This window comes from Bombina bombina, chromosome 4 (assembly GCF_027579735.1).
Source record: "Bombina bombina isolate aBomBom1 chromosome 4, aBomBom1.pri, whole genome shotgun sequence".
In the NCBI taxonomy this organism is placed as follows: Eukaryota; Metazoa; Chordata; class Amphibia; order Anura; family Bombinatoridae; genus Bombina; species Bombina bombina.
The window spans coordinates 459,962,881-459,982,703 of record NC_069502.1 but is presented as its reverse complement, the minus strand read 5'-3'; the positions used below and the strand labels follow the sequence as shown (position 1 = coordinate 459,982,703).

General features: G+C 40.6%; 1 protein-coding gene across 2 annotated transcripts in view; it reads right to left on the bottom strand.

Moving 5' to 3' along the window:
• Window positions 1-19,823, bottom strand: part of AP2M1 (adaptor related protein complex 2 subunit mu 1) — a 237,324-nt gene that overhangs the window by 68,998 nt on the left and 148,503 nt on the right. For both annotated transcript variants that reach the window (XM_053710328.1, XM_053710329.1), the window contains exons 6-8: window positions 13,780-13,921; window positions 12,490-12,609; window positions 12,229-12,364 (exon numbers count right to left, since the gene is read on the bottom strand). In XM_053710328.1, the coding sequence (XP_053566303.1) occupies window positions 12,229-12,364; window positions 12,490-12,609; window positions 13,780-13,921 (398 nt within the window). The remainder of the gene's footprint in view (window positions 1-12,228; window positions 12,365-12,489; window positions 12,610-13,779; window positions 13,922-19,823) is intronic.

Here is a 19,823-nt window from a genome sequence, read left to right as displayed (position 1 = left end):
AAAGAAGCCCCCTGAACTAAAAGATGGTGATCTGTCCACCACATCAGAGAGTGTCGTACAATCGGTTTTAAAGATATTAATTGATATATCTTCGTGTAATCCCTGCACCATTGGTTCAGCATACAGAGCTGAAGAGGTCGCATTTGAAAACGAGCAAAGGGGATCGCGTCCGGTGCAGCAGTCATAAGACCTAGAATTTCCATGCATAAGGCTACCGAAGGGAATGATTGTGACTGAAGGTTTCGACAAGCTGATATCAATTTTAGACGCCTCTTGTCTGTCAAAGATAGAGTCATGGACACTGAATCTATCTGGAAACCCAAAAAGGTTACCCTTGTCTGAGGAATCAATTAACTTTTTAGTAAATTGATCCTCCAACCATGATCTTGCAGAAACAACACAAGTCGATTCGTATGAGATTCTGCTAAATGTGAAGACTGAGCAAGTACCAAGATATCGTCCAAATAAGGAAATACCACAATACCCTGTTCTCTGATTACAGACAGAAGGGCACCGAGAACCTTTGTAAAAATTCTTGGAGCTGTTGCTAGGCCAAACGGCAGAGCCACAAACTGGTAATGCTTGTCTAGGAAAGAGAATCTCAGAAACTGATAGTGATCTGGATGAATCGGAATATGCAGATATGCATCCTGAAAAATCTATTGTAGACATATAATGCCCTTGCTGAATAAAAAAGGCAGGATAGTCCTTACAGTTACCATTTTGAATGTTGGTATCCTTACATAACTATTCAATATTTTTAGATCCAGAACTGGTCTGAAAGAATTCTCCTTCTTTGGTACAATGAAAAGATTTGAATAGAACCCCATCCCCTGTTCCAGAACTGGAACTGGCATAATTACTCCAGCCAACTCTAGATCTGAAACACATTTCAGAAATGCTTGAGCCTTCGCTGGATTTACTGGGACACGGGAAAGAAAAAATCTCTTTGCAGGAGGTCTTATCTTGAAACTAATTCTGTACCCTTCTGAAACAATGTTCTGAATCCAAAGATTGTGAACGGAATTGATCCAAATTTCTTTGAAAAAACGTAATCTGCCCCCTACTAGCTGAGCTGGAATGAGGGCCGCACCTTCATGTGGACTTAGGAGCTGGCTTTGATTTTCTAAAAGGCTTGGATTTATTCCAGACTGGAGATGGTTTCCAAACTGATACCGCTCCTGAGGATGAAGGATCAGGCTTTTGTTCCTTGTTGTGACGAAATGAACGAAAACGATTATTTGACCTGAATTTACCTTTAGACTTTTTATCCTGAGGTAAAAAAGTTCCTTTCCCTCCAGTAACAGATGAGATAATAGAATCCAACTGAGAACCAAATAATTTATTACCCTGGAAAGAAAGGGAAAGCAAAGTAGACTTAGAAGACATATCAGCATTCCAAGTTTTAAGCCATAAAGCTCTTCTAGCTAAAATAGCTAGAGACATATACCTGACATCAACTCTAATGATATCAAAGATGGCAATACAAATAAAATTATTAGCATGTTGAAGCAGAATAATAATGCTATGAGAATTATGATCTGTAACTTGTTGCGCTAAAGCTTCCAACCAAAAAGTTGAAGCTGCAGCAACATCCGCTAAAGATATAGCAGGTCTAAGAAGATTACCTGAACACAAATAAGCTTTTCTTAGAAAGGATTCAATTTTCCTATCTAAAGGATCCTTAAAGGAAGTACCATCTGCCGTAGGAATAGTAGTACGCTTAGCAAGAGTAGAGACAGCCCCATCAACCTTAGGGATTTTGTCCCAAAACTCTAATCTGTCAGATGGCACAGGATATAATTGCTTAAAACGTTTAGAAGGAGTAAATGAATTACCCAAATTATTCCACTCCCTGGAAATTACTTCAGAAATAGCACCAGAAACAGGAAAAACTTCTGGAATAACTACAGGAGATTTAAAAACCTTATCTAAACGTTTAGATTTAGTATCAAGAGGACCAGAATCCTCAATTTCTAATGCAATTAGGACTTCTTTAAGTAAAGAACGAATAAATTCCATTTTAAATAAATATGAAGATTTATCAGCATCAACCTCTGAGACAGAATACTCTGAACCAGAAGAACCACTATCAGAATCAGAATGATGATGTTCATTTAAAAATTCATCTGAACAATGAGAAGTTTTAAAAGACTTTTTATGTTTACTAGAAGGAGGAATAACAGACATAGCCTTCATAATGGATTTAGAAACAAAATCTCTTATGTTATCAGGAACACTGAGTATTAGATGTTGACGGAACAGCAACAGGTAATGGAACTTACTAAAGGAAATATTATCTGCATTAACAAGTTTGTCATGACATTCAATACAAACAGCTGGAGGAACAGCTACCAAAAATTTACAGCAGATACACTTAGCTTTGGCAGCTCCAGCACCAGGCAGCGATTTTCCAGTCTTCTGACTCAGTTGCAACGTGGGACATCTTGCAATATGTAATAGAAAAAACAACATATAAAGCAAAATTGATCAAATTCCTTAAATGACAGTTTCAGGAATGGGAAAAAATGCCAGTGAACAAGCTTCTAGCAACCAGAAGCAATAAATAATGAGACTTAAATAATGTGGAGACGAAAGTGACGCCCATATTTTTTTAGCGCCAAATAAGACGCCCACATTATTTGGCGCCTAAATGCTTTTGGCGCCAAAAATGACGCCACATCCGGAACGCCGACACTTTTGGCGCAAAAGAACGTCAAAAATGACGCAACTTCCGACGACACGTATGACGCCGGAAACAGAAAAAAATTTTGCGCCAAAAAAGTCTGCAAGAATGACGCAATAAAATGAAGCATTTTCAGCCCCCGCGAGCCTAACAGCCCACAGGGAAAAAGTCAAATTTTAAGGTAAGAAAAAAATTATTCAAATGCATTATCCCAAATATGAAACTGACTGTCTGAAAATAAGGAATGTTGAACATCCTGAGTCAAGGTAAATAAATGTTTGAATACATATATTTAGAACTTTTTATAAAAAAGTGCCCAACCATAGCTTAGAGTGTCACAGAAAATAAGACTTACTTACCCCAGGACACTCATCTACATGTTGCAGAAAGCCAAACCAGTACTGAAACTAAAATCAGCAGAGGTAATGGTGTGTGTATATATATATATATATATATATATATATATATATATATATATATATATATATATATATATATATATATATATATATATATATATATATATATATATATATATATATATATATATATATATATATATATTTTCGATCTGAAAAACAGAATTTATGCTTACCTGATAAATTACTTTCTCCAACGGTGTGTCCGGTCCACGGCGTCATCCTTACTTGTGGGATATTCTCTTCCCCAACAGGAAATGGCAAAGAGCCCAGCAAAGCTGGTCACATGATCCCTCCTAGGCTCCGCCTACCCCAGTCATTCGACCGACGTAAAGGAGGAATATGCATAGGAGAAATCATATGATACCGTGGTGACTGTAGTTAGAGAAAATAATTCATCAGACCTGATTAAAAAAACCAGGGCGGGCCGTGGACCGGACACACCGTTGGAGAAAGTCATTTATCAGGTAAGCATAAATTCTGTTTTCTCCAACATAGGTGTGTCCGGTCCACGGCGTCATCCTTACTTGTGGGAACCAATACCAAAGCTTTAGGACACGGATGATGGGAGGGAGCAAATCAGGTCACCTAGATGGAAGGCACCACGGCTTGCAAAACCTTTCTCCCAAAAATAGCCTCAGAAGAAGCAAAAGTATCAAATTTGTAAAATTTGGTAAAAGTGTGCAGTGAAGACCAAGTCGCTGCCTTACATATCTGATCAACAGAAGCCTCGTTCTTGAAGGCCCATGTGGAAGCCACAGCCCTAGTGGAGTGAGCTGTGATTCTTTCAGGAGGCTGCCGTCCGGCAGTCTCATAAGCCAATCGGATGATGCTTTTAAGCCTAAAAGAGAGAGAGGTAGAAGTTGCTTTTTGACCTCTCCTTTTACCAGAATAAACAACAAACAAAGAAGATGTTTGTCTGAAATCCTTTGTAGCCTCTAAATAGAATTTTAGGGCACGAACTACATCCAAATTGTGTAACAAACGTTCCTTCTTTGAAACTGGATTCGGACACAAAGAAGGCACAACTATCTCCTGGTTAATGTTTTTGTTATAAACAACTTTCGGAAGAAAACCAGGTTTAGTACGCAAAACCACCTTATCTGCATGGAACACCAGATAAGGAGGAGAACACTGCAGAGCATATAACTCTGAAACTCTTGTAGCAGAAGAAATTGCAACCAAAAACAAAACTTTCCAAGATAGCAACTTAATATCTACGGAATGTAAGGGTTCAAACGGAACCCCTTGAAGAACTGAAAGAACTAAATTGAGACTCCAAGGAGGAGTCAAAGGTTTGTAAACAGGCTTGATTCTAACCAGAGCCTGAACAAAAGCTTGAACATCTGGCACAGCCGCCAGTTTTTTGTGAAGTAAAACAGATAAAGCAGAAATCTGTCCCTTCAAAGAACTTGCAGATAATCCTTTCTCCAAACCCTCCTGTAGAAAGGATAGAATCTTAGGAATTTTTATCTTGTTCCATGGGAATCCTTTAGATTCACACCAACAAATATATTTTTTCCATATTTTATGGTAAATTTTCCTAGTTACAGGCTTTCTAGCCTGAACAAGAGTATCAATGACAGAATCTGAAAACCCACGCTTTGATAAAATTAAGCGTTCAATCTCCAAGCAGTCAGTTGGAGTGAAGCCAGATTCGGATGTTCGAATGGACCTTGAACAAGAAGGTCCTGTCTCAAAGGTAGCTTCCATGGTGGAGCCGATGACATATTCACCAAGTCTGCATACCAAGTTCTGCGTGGCCACGCAGGAGCTATCAAGATCACCGAAGCCCTCTCCTGATTGATCCTGGCTACCAGCCTGGGAATGAGAGGGAACGGTGGGAATACATAAGCTAGGTTGAAGGTCCAAGGCGCTATCAGTGCATCTACTAGAGTCGCCCTGGGATCCCTGGATCTGGACCCGTAGCAAGGAACCTTGAAGTTCTGACGAGACGCCATCAGGTCCATGTCTGGAAAGCCCCATAATTGAGTTATTTGGGCAAAGATTTCCGGATGGAGTTCCCACTCCCCCGGATGGAATGTCTGACGACTCAGAAAATCCGCTTCCCAATTTTCCACTCCTGGGATGTGGATTGCAGACAAGTGGCAGGAGTGATTCTCCGCCCATTGAATTATTTTGGTCACTTCCTCCATCGCCAGGGAACTCCTTGTTCCCCCCTGATGGTTGATATATGCAACAGTCATGTTGTCTGATTGAAACCTTATGAATTAGGCCTTTGCTAGTTGAGGCCAAGCTTTGAGAGCATTGAATATCGCTCGCAGTTCCAGAATGTTTATCGGGAGAAGAGATTCCTCCCGAGACCATAGACCCTGAGCTTTCAGGGGTTCCCAGACCGCGCCCCAGCCCACCAGACTGGCGTCGGTCGTGACAATGACACACTCTGGTCTGCGGAAGCTCATTCCCTGTGACAGGTTGTCCAGGTTCAGCCACCAACGGAGTGAATCTCTGGTTCTTTGATCTACTTGGATCGTCGGAGACAAGTCTGTATAATCCCCATTCCACTGTCTGAGCATGCACAGTTGTAATGGTCTTAGATGAATTCGTGCAAAAGGAACTATGTCCATTGCCGCAACCATCAAACCTATTACTTCCATGCACTGCGCTATGGAAGGAAGAAGAACAGAATGAAGTACTTGACAAGAGCTTAGAAGTTTTGATTTTCTGGCCTCTGTCAGAAAAATCTTCATTTCTAAGGAGTCTATTATTGTTCCCAAGAAGGGAACTCTTGTTGACGGGGACAGAGAACTTTTTTCTATGTTCACTTTCCACCCGTGAGATCTGAGAAAGGCTAGGACAATGTCCGTATGAGCCTTTGCTTTTGACAGAGACGACGCTTGAATCAGTATGTCGTCCAAGTAAGGTACTACTGCAATGCCCCTTGGTCTTAGCACCGCTAGAAGGGACCCTAGTACCTTTGTGAAAATCCTTGGAGCAGTGGCTAATCCGAACGGAAGTGCCACAAACTGGTAATGCTTGTCCAGAAAGGCGAACCTTAGGAACCGATGATGTTCCTTGTGGATAGGAATATGTAGATACGCATCCTTTAAATCCACCGTGGTCATGAATTGACCTTCCTGGATGGTAGGAAGAATTGTTCGAATGGTTTCCATCTTGAACGATGGAACCCTGAGAAATTTGTTTAGAATCTTGAGATCTAAAATTGGTCTGAATGTTCCTTCTTTTTTGGGAACTATGAACAGATTGGAGTAAAACCCCATCCCTTGTTCTCCTAATGGAACAGGATGAATCACTCCCATTCTTAACAGGTCTTCTACACAATGTAAGAATGCCTGTCTTTTTATTTGGTTTGAAGACAATTGAGACCTGTGGAACCTCCCCCTTGGGGGTAGTTCCTTGAATTCCAGGAGATAACCTTGAGAAACTATTTCTAGCGCCCAAGGATCCTGAACATCTCTTGCCCAAGCCTGAGCAAAGAGAGAGAGTCTGCCCCCCACTAGATCCGGTCCCGGATCGGGGGCCAACACTTCATGCTGTTTTAGTAGCAGTGGCAGGTTTCTTGGCCTGCTTACCCTTGTTCCAGCCTTGCATCGGTCTCCAGGCTGGTTTGGTTTGAGAACTATTACCCTCTTGCTTAGAGGGTGTAGAATTTGAGGCTGGTCCGTTTCTGCGAAAGGGACGAAAATTTGGCTTATTTTTAGCCTTAAAAGACCTATCCTGAGGAAGGGCGTGGCCCTTTCCCCCAGTGATGTCTGAAATAATCTCTTTCAAGTCAGGGCCAAACAGCGTTTTACCTTTGAAAGGGATGTTAAGCAATTTGTTCTTGGAGGACACATCCGCTGACCAAGACTTTAGCCAAAGCGCTCTGCGCGCCACAATAGCAAAACCTGAATTTTTCGCCGCTAATCTAGCTAACTGCAAAGTGGCGTCTAAGATAAAAGAGTTAGCCAATTTAAGTGCTTGAACTCTGTCCATAACCTCCTCATACGAAGAGTCTTTATTGAGCGACTTTTCTAGTTCTTCGAACCAGAAACACGCTGCTGTAGTGACAGGAACAATGCATGAAATTGGTTGTAGAAGGTAACCTTGCTGAACAAACATCTTTTTAAGCAAACCCTCTAATTTTTTATCCATAGGATCTTTGAAAGCACAACTATCTTCTATAGGGATAGTAGTGCGTTTGTTTAGAGTAGAAACCGCCCCCTCGACCTTGGGGACTGTCTGCCATAAGTCCTTTCTGGGGTCGACCATAGGAAATAATTTTTTAAATATAGGGGGAGGAACAAAAGGTATGCCGGGCCTTTCCCATTCCTTATTTACAATGTCCGCCACCCGCTTGGGTATAGGAAAAGCATCGGGGGGCACCGGGACCTCTAGGAACTTGTCCATCTTACATAATTTCTCTGGAATGACCAAATTGTCACAATCATCCAGAGTAGATAACACCTCCTTAAGCAGAGCGCGGAGATGTTCTAATTTAAATTTAAAAGTAACATCAGGTTCAGCTTGTTGAGAAATTTTTCCTGAATCTGAAATTTCTCCCTCAGACAAAACCTCCCTCCTGGCCCCTTCAGATTGGTGTGAGGGTATGTCAGAACCATTATCATCAGCGTCCTCATGCTCTTCAGTATCTAAAACAGAGCAATCGCGCTTTCTCTGATAAGTGGGCATTTTGGACAAAATGTTTTTAATAGAATTATCCATTACAGCCGTTAATTGTTGCATAGTAAGAAGGATTGGCGCACTAGATGTACTAGGGGCCTCTTGTGTGGGCAAGACTGGTGTAGACACAGAAGGGGATGATGCAGTACCATGCTTACTCCCCTCGCTTGAGGAATCATTTTGGGCAACATCATTATCAGTGGCATCATTGTCCCTACTTTGTTTGGACACTATGTCACATTCATCACATATATTTAAATGGGGAGGAACCTTGGATTCCAAACATACAGAACATCGTCTATCTGATGGTTCAGACATGTTAACAGGCATAAACTTGATAACAAAGCACAAAAAACGTTTTAAAATAAAACCGTTACTGTCACTTTAAATTTTAAACTGAACACACTTTATTACTAAATATGTGAAAAAGTATGAAGGAATTGTTCAAAATTCACCAAAATTTCACCACAGTGTCTTAAAGCCTTAAAAGTATTGCACACCAAATTTGAAAGCTTTATCTCTTAAAATAACGGAACCGGAGGCGTCTTTACATTTAACCCCTATACAGTCCCTGGTATCTGCTTTGCTGAGACCCAACCAAGCCCAGAGGGGAATACGATACCAAATGACGCCTTCAATAAGCTTTTTCAGTGGTTCTTAGCTCCTCACACATGCATCTGCATGCCTTGCTTTCCAAAAACAACTGCGCATTAGTGGCGCGAAAATGCTCTGCCTATGACTAGAAAAGGCCCCCAGTGAAAAAGGTGTCCAATACAGTGCCTGCCGTTTTTTTAATATATCTCCAAGATTAAAAGAACTATTTATAGTTATAATCCACTAAATATACTTATAAAGTAATCGTTTTAGCCCAGAAAAATGTCTACCAGTCTTTAAAGCCCTTGTGAAGCCCTTTATTCTTATACTAAACTAAGAAAATGGCTTACCGGTTCCCATAGGGAAAATGACAGCTTCCAGCATTACCAAGTCTTGTTAGAAATGTGTCATACCTCAAGCAGCAAAAGTCTGCCCACTGTTTCCCCCAACTGAAGTTAATTCATCTCAACAGTCCTGTGTGGAAACAGCCATCGATTTTAGTAACGGTTGCTAAAATCATTTTCCTCTTACAAACAGAAATCTTCATCTCTTTTCTGTTTCAGAGTAAATAGTACATACCAGCACTATTTTAAAATAACAAACTCTTGATTGAAGAATAAAAACTACATTTAAACACCAAAAAACTCTTAGCCATCTCCGTGGAGATGTTGCCTGTGCAACGGCAAAGAGAATGACTGGGGTAGGCGGAGCCTAGGAGGGATCATGTGACCCGCTTTGCTGGGCTCTTTGCCATTTCCTGTTGGGGAAGAGAATATCCCACAAGTAAGGATGACGCCGTGGACCGGACACACCTATGTTGGAGAAAGGGAGGTAAGAGATGAATCTCTACGACCGATAACAGAGAACCTATGAAATAGACCCCGTAGAAGGAGATCATTGAATTCAAATAGGCAATACTCTCCTCACATCCCTCTGACATTCACTGCACGCTGAGAGGAAAACCGGGCTCCAACCTGCTGCGGAGCGCATATCAACGTAGAATCTAGCACAAACTTACTTCACCACCTCCATAGGAGGCAAAGTTTGTAAAACTGATTTGTGGGTGTGGTGAGGGGTGTATTTGTAGGCATTTTGAGGTTTGGGAAACTTTGCCCCTCCTGGTAGGAATGTATATCCCATACGTCACTAGCTCATGGACTCTTGCTAATTACATGAAAGAAAAGTAGATTTGTTAGTGTCAATATCTGATGAAGAAAATTCTGAAAGAGAAAAATCATCATCAGAGAAGGATAAATTAGTATGTTGTTGGTCATTTGAAACTTCAATAATTAAAAAAGTGAAAAAGACCTAAAAATTTTTATTAGAAGGCACGAGGTCAGACAAAGCCTTTAAAATCGAATCAGAAAAATATTTCTTATAAATCTTCTAAATATTTCTTGTACATAAGATGTAAGAATGGCAATATATAAAGCATAAATACTAATGGATTCTGCATGTAAAAGTATATCATAATAACTTATTAAAACCATAGCTAAAGATAAACATTTATAACATTTAAAATAAATGAACTTAGCTTTGGTAGAACTGAAACTCAGTTAAGCGTTTTTCCAGAAGTGGCTTCTGATTCAGGGTCAATCTGAGACATCTTGCAATATGTAATAGAAAAAACAACATATAAGGCAAAATTGATCAAATTCCTTAAATGACAGTTTCAGGAATGGGAAAAAATGCCAATGAACAAGCTTCTAGCAACCAGAAGCAATAAACAATGAGACTTAAATATTGTGGAGACAACAATGACGCTCGAATTTTTTAGCGCCAAAAAAGCCGCCCACATTATTTGGCGCCTAAATGCTTTTAGCGCCAAAAATGACGCCACATCCGGTAACGCTGACAATTTTTGGCGCAAAAACGTCAAAAAAACGACGCAACTTCCGGCGACACGTATGACGGCGGAAATGAAAAAGAAAATTTTTGCGCCAAGAATGACGCAATAAAATGAAGCATTTTCAGCCCCCGCGAGCCTAACAGCCCACAGGAAAAAAAGTCTAATTTTAAAGGTAAGAAAAATTTAATATTCAAATGCATTATCCCAAATAATGAAACTGACTGTCTGAAATAAGGAATATTGAACATCCTGAATCAAGGCAAATAAATGTTTAAACACATATATTTAGAACTTTATATAAAAGTGCCCAACCATAGCTTAGAGTGTCATAGAAAATAAGACTTGCTTACCCCAGGACACTCATCTACATATAGTAGAAAGCCAAACCAGTACTGAAACGAGAATCAGTAGAGGAAATGGTATATATAAGAGTATATCGTCGATCTGAAAAGGGAGGTAAGAGATGAATCTCTACGACCGATAACAGAGAACCTATGAAATAGACCCCGTAGAAGGAGATCATTGAATTCAAATAGGCAATACTCTCTTCACATCCCTCTGACATTCACTGCACACTGAGAGGAAAACCGGGCTCCAGCCTGCTGCGAAGCGCATATCAACGAAGAATCTAGCACAAACTTACTTCACCACCTCCATGGGAGGCAAAGTTTGTAAAATTGAATTGTGGGTGTGGTGAGGGGTGTATTTATAGGCATTTTAAGGTTTGGGAAACTTTGCCCCTCCTGGTAGGAATGTATATCCCATACGTCACTAGCTCATGGAATCTTGCTAATTACATGAAAGAAAGAGTATGCATAATAGAAATAGCTACTGTACTACTTCCCCTTCCGATCACTAGGAAGTGAGGGAAAAAGGCGCCCAACACAAATTGCTGCCTCCCCTAGCTCCGCCCATCGTGGGCGTCGCAAAAAAATAATCTCCCGGTCGGCATATTGTTTCAGATAAGTAAAACCGCCGGGAGTAGTGAAACCACCAACAATGTAGAGCCTAGCATATAAAACTTTTTCTAGCCCCAGTGCCTGCATCTAAGCGGTCTTCATATATAGTGTCACCTGCGTCTATAGGAGAATATATGTCTTTGAAAATAAAGTGCCCAAACTCCACTGAGCCTTTGTATGTGTCCCATCCTTTGAAATACAGTGCCCAACTTTTTCTGCGTCTCTCTATAATCCCACAAAAATTTAAGTCAGCACTTACCTCAATCTGAGAGACAGCAAGGCAGTTCACCAGGTTTGAGAGGTCCTCTCCCTCACATGGGCCTGTAAAAAAAAAAGAGAGAAAAAGACCGAGTATTTTTACTCAGGCTTTCAGAGTTAGGGCAGCATCAGTATATGGGAGGCGCAGTGAGAATTATGTCGCACAAGTTCCCACTGCTCTAAAGCCACTACTGCTCTACTGAAGAGACTGATGTGAACTACGGCTACACCCTAGGACAAAGCAGAACAATCTTGCACTACTTAAAAATAACAAAATCTTGCTTGAAGGATCTTTTCTAACACCTAACTTTACCACTTCCTTGCTCTAACATAGGCATAGAGAATGACTGGGGTGGAAGGGAGGTGATATTTAACAGCTTTGCTGTGGTGCTCTTTGCCGCCTCCTGCTGGGCAGGAGTGATATATATACACCATTAGTAATTAGATGATCCGTGGACTCATCGTGTCATTAGAAAGAAAATCAGAACAGGAGCAGCAAGCCTACTAAACCAGGGCCCCGACATACCCAAGAGCCAGGTAGCCACTGGCTCCTAGAAAGTTACCTCTGGCTTATAACTTTTTGGGTTATTCTCCATATTTATATATACAAATAGCACTGACTGGCTCCTAAAAGTATCACTGGCTCCTAAATGTTAAACAAATTTGTCAACCCCTGTACTAAACTATTATGTATCTATTTCTAGGTCAAAAGTCTAAAATACGTATGTGGCATATGAAAGTTTAGATTGAAAGTGTGCCCATTATAATCAGGTAGAAGCATGTCTTTAAATATTGTATTTCTAAATCAACTTTTCTTACCTCAATTTTTTGGGCGAGCAAGGAGGGCTTGAAATTTGATTTAATAACCACCTTAACCTCCAGTTTTGTACGACCCACTTCACGCACAAGAGGAATAACACGGAATGGCAAAATTATGTCTTTTGTGGTACGGTACCTACAGGTAGAATGTTAGTCATGGTTATAAAAATAATCAACACCATGAATAATTACTCTGCCTCATTGTTTAAAAAACTTGAATGATATGTAAAATAAGGAAGAGTAAGAAATAAGAAAACCTACCTCATCAGCTCAAACTCTCCATCTGGAGGTATGAAACTAATGCTGCGCTCAGAGTCAAACTTGCTGAGACGGACACACTGGTGGAATGTACAGTCATCTATGGCAATGGATTGTTTGCCCCTAACAAGACATAAGTATTCCATATATACACAGTAATTAGTTTACACAAAACGGAAAAAAAAAATCCCCATTATCTAGGATTGATACATTTTCACACGTGTGTATGTGTGTGTATGTGTATATGTATGTATATATGTGTATATGTGTATATGTATGTATATATGTGTATATGTGTATATGTATGTATATATGTGTATATGTGTATATGTATGTATATATGTGTGTATATGTGTATATGTGTGTGTATATGTGTATATGTGTATATGTGTGTGTATATGTGTGTATATGTGTGTGTATATGTGTATATGTGTATGTATGTGTATGTATGTGTATATGTGTGTGTATGTGTGTGTGTATGTGTGTATGTGTGTGTGTATGTGTGTGTATGTGTGTGTATGTGTGTGTATGTGTGTATGTGTGTGTATGTGTGTATGTGTGTATGTGTGTATGTGTGTATATATATATATATATATATATATATATATATATATATATATATATATATATATATATATATATATATATATATATATATATATATATATATATATATATATTTTTGTGTATATATATTTTTTATGTTCCTTGAATAAAATTTCAGTGATTAGGACATACACAACTGATACAATATAGATGCAATTTAAAAGAGAAGTAGAGAGAAGGGAAGGAAAGATATAAGAAAGTGCTATATACATATATAAAATAGGTGTGTGTGTTGCTAAATAGGTTCAGCCATATGACAAAGTATTGGAAGCAGTGCTTGCAAGCTAGGACACCTAAAAATAAAAATTACAAGACTTTGGAAGCACCGAGCTTGCAAAAAAATAAAATAATAAATTTGACAATCCAGAAACAAACATGGGCAATGAAAACCTATGTGCGCCAGTCAAGCAATGTACTTGTACATGATCAACTGTTTAAATATTCAGGTGAATATATATATATATATATATATATATATATATATATATATATATATATATATATATATATATATATATATATATATATATATAAATAAATAAATAAATATAATTTTAATTTATATATTTTTTGGCATTGCTTGTTATATTCTCATATTCAAGTGAATGCTGTAAAGTCAAAAATGTGAAAGTGATATTCTACATTAACAAGAAACCTCTCTTTTCCAAGACTGTTTGCTATACTCACGTCTTGCCCGTCTCATCAGCAGTTCCTTTGCCTTGTTTTTCAATGACAATCTTATCATTCATTCCAAATTTGCATTCCGGCATACCACTCAGGTAGCTTTTCATAACTACCCGGCCAGACACATGTGCGCTGAGTACCTGCCCTGAAAATAGGAGAGGGGTCCTCAACCATTTTATGATCATTAAAATTAAGGAAAAAAAAAAAAAAAAAAAAAAAGGACATTGAACTCAAAATGGAATTTGCAATAAAAAAAATGTTATGCATCATTAAAATAAACTTTTATGATTTAATTTTGCTTGTTCTTCCAGTAATTCAGCCCGCCCTAAAAACTGTAGTGTTTCCACTGCCCCTGAGTAGCATTCCAGGAAATGCAAAACCCAGACACGCCTGCATGCTGCATAGTGACTGGTTGATATGTGCAGGAGCACTTTTATATCTGTTCTTAATTGACCATTGCAAAGGTAGCAAGTTTAATATTCAAGTGGCATGTCAAGGACTACAAAACAATTATTTTTCTAACATAGCCAACGTTTTAATGCTTTGAAATTTTTTTAGTTTTTTGTATACAGATATTTTTGAAATGCAATGAATTATGAAGCATAAATTATAAATAAAAAAACCAAAACCAATTTATGCTTACCTGATAAATTAATTTATTTCATGATGGTGAGTCAATGATCCATTACTCCTGGGAATTATTCTTTCCGTGCCCCTAGGAGGCAGCAAAGATTCCCAAACCCCAAGAGCTCTATAAAACCTCTCACCTCACTGGTAAACTAGTTTGAAGTACAGCCAAGCAACAAGAGCAATAAAAAGTAGCAGAGGAGGAAAGGGGGGGGGGGGAGAGAAAATGTATGCTTACCTGATAAATTTGTTTCTTTTTAGACACGATGAGTCCACGGATCATCATTCTTGTGGGATTACACCTCCTGGTCAGCAGGAGGCGGCAAAGAGCACCACAGCAGAGCTGTTAAATAGCTCCTGCCTTCCCTCCCACTCCAGTCATTCAACCAAAGTTAGGAAGAGCCAAGGTGCATAGGGGTCTGAAGTTTACAAACATAATAACCCGTCTTAAAAGAACAGGGCGGGCCGTGGACTCATGTCTAAAAAGAAACAAATTTATCAGGTAAGCATAAATTTTCTTTTTAAAGACACGATGAGTCCACGGATCATCATCCTTACTTGTGGGATACAATACCAAAGATAGAGTACACAGATGATAAGGGAGGGACAAGACAGGAAACCTAAACGGAAGGCACCACTGCTTGAAGAACCTTTCTCCTAAAAGCAGCCTCAGCCAAGGCAAAAGTATCAAATTTGCAAAATTTAGAAAAAGTGTGAAGAGAAGACCAAGTTGCAGCCTTGCAAATCTGTTCTACAGAAGCTTCATTTTTGAATGCCCATGAGGAAGCAACCACCCTAGTGGAATGAGCAGCAACTCTTTCAGGAGGCTGCTGTCTAGCAGTCTCATATGCAAAGCGGATGATACTCTTCAATCAAAAAGAAAGGAGGTAGCCGTAGCTTTCTGACCCTTAGGTTTTCCAGAGAAAATTACAAACAGAAGAAGACTGACTAAAGTCTTTGGTTGCTTGTAAGTAAAACTTTAAAGCACAGACTACGTCCAAATTGTGCAGAAGACGTTCCTTCTGAGAAGAAGGATTAGGACACAACAATTTCCTGATTAATATTCCTGTCTGAAACAACCTTAGGAAGGAACCCTAGTTTAGTACGTAAAACTACCTTATCCGAATGGAAAATAAAGTAAGGCGAATTGTATTGCAACGCTGAAAGCTCAGATACTCTTTGAGCTGAAGAAATATTAACAAGAAATAAAACTTTCCAAGATAACTTAATATCTAAGGAATGCATAGGCTCAAACGGAGCCCCTTGAAGAACCTTAAGAACTAAATTCAGACTCCAAGGAGGAGTAACTGGTTTGAACACAGGCCTGATCCTAACCAAGGCCTGACAAAAAAAATTTGAACATCAGGGACATCTGCCAGACGCTTGTGCAACAAAATAGATAAGGCAGAGATCTGACCCTTTAGGGAACTTGTCGATATACCCTTCTCCAAACCTTCTTGAAGAAAGGACAAAATTCTGGGAATCCTAACTACTCCATGAGTAGCCCTTGGATTCACACCAATAAAGATATTTACGCCATATCGTATGGTATAATTTTCTAGTCACAGGTTTACGCGCCTGAATCAAGGTCTCTATGACCGGATCAGAAAACCCCTGCTTGGAAAGGATTAAGCGTTCAATCTCCAAGCAGTCAGCTTCAGAGAAACTAGATTTGGGTGAAGGAAGGGTCCTTGAATTAGAAGATCCTTCCTCAATGGAAGACTACAAGGTGTCAGGGATGACATGTCCACCAGATCGGCATACCAAATCATAAGGTAAGGCGAATCACACTGCAAAGCCTAGAGTTCCAAAACGCTCCGAGCAGAAGAGATAGCAATAAAAAACAAAACCTTCCAAGATAGCAACTTTATATATCTATGGAATGTATTGGCTCAAACGGAGCCTGCTGCAAAACTTTAAGAACAAGGAGCAACAGGTTTAAAAACAGGCCTGATTCTGACCAGGGCCTGACAAAAAGATTGAACATCTGTCACATCCGCCAGACCCTTGTGTAAAAAAAATAGATAATTCAGAAATCTGACCTTTCAGAGAACTGACTGACAACCCTTTCTCCAGACCTTACTGGAGAAAAAATATTCTAGGAATCCTGACCCAACGCCAAGAGTAGCCCTTAGATTTACACCAATAAAAAAGGTATTTACGCCATACCTTATGGTAAATTTTTCGAGTAACAGGCTCGCGAGCCTGGATCATGGTCTTAATGACCGACTCAGAAAATCCACGCTTAAACAGAACTAAACATTCAATCTCCAAGCAGTGCGCTTCAGAAAAACGAGATTTGGATGGAGGAATGGACCCAGAGTTAGAAGGTACTTCCTCAGAGGACACCTCAAGGCGGCCGAGAAGACATCTTCACTAGGTCTGCATACCAGATCCTGCAAGGCCATGCAGGAGCTATTAGAATTACTGACGCTCTCTCTTGTTTGATACGAGCAATAACTCGTGGAAGGAGCGCAAACGGAGGAAACGGGTATGCTAGACCGAAATCCCAAGGAACCGCCAGAGCATCTATCAGAGCGGCCTGAGGATCTTGACCTTAAACCGTACCTTGAAAGCTTGGCGTTCTGCAGAGACGCCATCATATCCAACTTCGGCACCCCCCATTTGAGGGTTAACCTGGAGGACACCTCCGGATGGAAAGCCCACTCCCCGGGATAAAATGTCTGTCTGCTCAGGAAATCCACTTCCCAGTTGTCCACTCCAGGAATGTGGATGGCAGACAATTGTGAGCCCACTGAATAATCTGTGCCACCTCCTTCATGGCTGAGGAACTCAGAGTTCCTCCCTGGTGGTTGATGTAAGCCACTGAGGTGATGTTGTCCGACTAAACCCTGATAAACCGGGCTAAAGACAACTGAGGCCAAGCCATCAGAGCATTGTAAATCGCTCTCAACTCCAAGATGTTGATGGGGAGAGCAGACTCCTCCCGAGTCCACAGTCCCAGACTGCTCCCCAGCCTAGCAGGCTGGCGTCCGTGGTCACAATCACCCAGGAAGGTCTCCCGAAGCATGTGCCCTGAGACTGATGGTCCTGAGAAAGCCACCATGGGAAAGAGTGTCAACTGGTCTAGATCTATCCTCTGAGACAGATATGAATGGTCTCTGTTCCATTGTCTGAGCATGCATAATTGCAGAGCTCTGAAATGGAATTGAGCAAAGGGAAAGATGTCCATGGAAGCAACCATCAGACCAATTGCCTCCATACATTGAGCCACTGATGGCAGAACACTAGACTGAAGAGAGGCAAGGAGAGGGAATTTTGGATTTTCTGACCTCCGTCAACATTTTCATAGATAGGGAATCTTTTATGGTCCCTAAGAAAACCACCCTTGTAGCTGAAACAAGGGAACTCTATTCCAGATTCACTTTCCATGGCAACGTAGAAAAGACAACAAGATCTCTGTATGAGAGTTTGCTTGTTGAAAAAATGGCGCCTGAACCTATATGCCGTCAAGGTATGGCGCCACGGCAATTCCCCGAGACCTGATCACTGCCAAGAGAGCCCCCAGAACCTTTGAGAACATTCTGGGACCTGTGGCAAGTCCAAACTGAAAGTGTTTTTCTAGAAAGGCAAATTTCAGGAAATTTGATGATCCCTATGGATAGGAACATGAAGATACGCGTCCTTCATGTCTATGGTCGTCATGAACTGACCCTCTTGGACCAAAGGAAGAATGGAACCAATGGTTTACATTTTGAAGGACCGTACCCTGAGAGGCACATTAGTTGTAGCGGTCTGAGATGAAAACAAGCAAACGGAATGATGTCCATTGCCGCCACCATCAATCAAATTACCTCCATGCACTGAGCCACTGATGGCCGAGGATTGGACTGAAGGGCTCGGCATGTATTCAGAATCTTTAACTTTCTGACCTACGTCAAAATTATTTTGATGGATATGGAATCTATTAGAGTTCCCAAGAAGGGAACCCTTGTCTCTGGAAGTAATGAACTCTTTTCTAGATTCACCTTCCACCCGTGAGTCCTCAGAAAGGACAGAACCATGTCTGTATGAGATTTTGTAAGATGGTAAGATGCCTGGATCAGAATATTGTCCAGATAAGGCGCCACTGCAATGCCCTGCGGCCTGAGAACCGCCAGAAGTGACCCTAGAACCTTCGTGAAGATCCTGGGTGCTGTGGCCAACCCAAAGGGAAGAGCCACAAACTGAAAATGTTTGTCCAGGAAGGCAAACCTTAGGAACTGTTGATGATCCTTGTGGATAGGAATATGAAGATATGCATCCTTCAAGTCCACGGTAGTCATATATTGACCCTCCTGGATCAATGGCAAAATTGTTTGAATAGTCTCCATCTTGAAGGATGGGACTCTGAGAAACTTGTTTAGACTTTTTAGATCTAAAATAGGTAGAAACGTGCCCTCTTTTTTGGGGACCACGAAAAGATTTGAGTAAAACCCCTGCCCCTGTTCCAGTATTGGAACGGGACAAATTACTCCCATAGTAGAGAGCTCTTTTACACAACGTAAGCACGCCTCTTTTTATCTGGTCTGCAGACTATCGTGAAAGAAGAAACCTCCCCCTTGGGAGAGAATTTTTGAATTCCAGTTGATACCCTTGGGACACGATTTCCAGTGTCCAGGGGCCCTGAACATCTCTTATCCAAGCCTGGGCAAAGAGAGAAAGTCTGCCCCCTACTAGATCCGGTCCCGGGTCGGGGGCCGCCCCTTTCATAATGTCTTGGTAGCAGCAGCAGGCTTCTTGGGTTGTTTACCCTTGTTCCAAGCCTGGTTGGGTCTCCAGACAGACTTGGCCTGAGCAAAATTCCCTTCCTGTTTAGTGGAAGAAGAGGAAGAGGGGAATCCTTTGAAGTTCCGAAAGGAACGAAAATTTTGTTTACCCCTTAGTTTAGCTGTTCTATTCTGAGGTAGGAGATGACCCTTACCTCCCGTAATGTCAGAAATGATTTCTTTCAACTCAGGCCCGAATAGGGTTTTTCCTTTGAAAGGAATAGCCAAAAGCTTTGACTTAGATGACACATCAGCAGACCAAGATTTTAACCATAACGCTCTAAAATGGCAAATCCGGCATTCTTAGCCGCCAATTTGGCAATCAGAAAGGCGGCATCCGTAATAAAAGAATTAGCCAGCTTAAGAGCCTTAATTCTATCTAAAATTTCCTCTAAAGGAGTCTCGGTCTTAAGAGACTCTTCTAAGGCGTCAAACCAGAAGGCCGCCGCAGTGGTAACTGGTACAATGTAGGCCGTCTGTTGTAAAAGGAAACCCTGATGAATAAATAACTTTTTTAGAAGACCCTCCAATTTCTTATCCATAGGGTCTTTGAAAGCACAACTGTCCTCAATAGGAATAGTTGTACGCTTAGCCAGGGTAGATATAGCTCCCTCCACCTTAGGGACTGTTTGCCAAGAGTTCCGAACACTG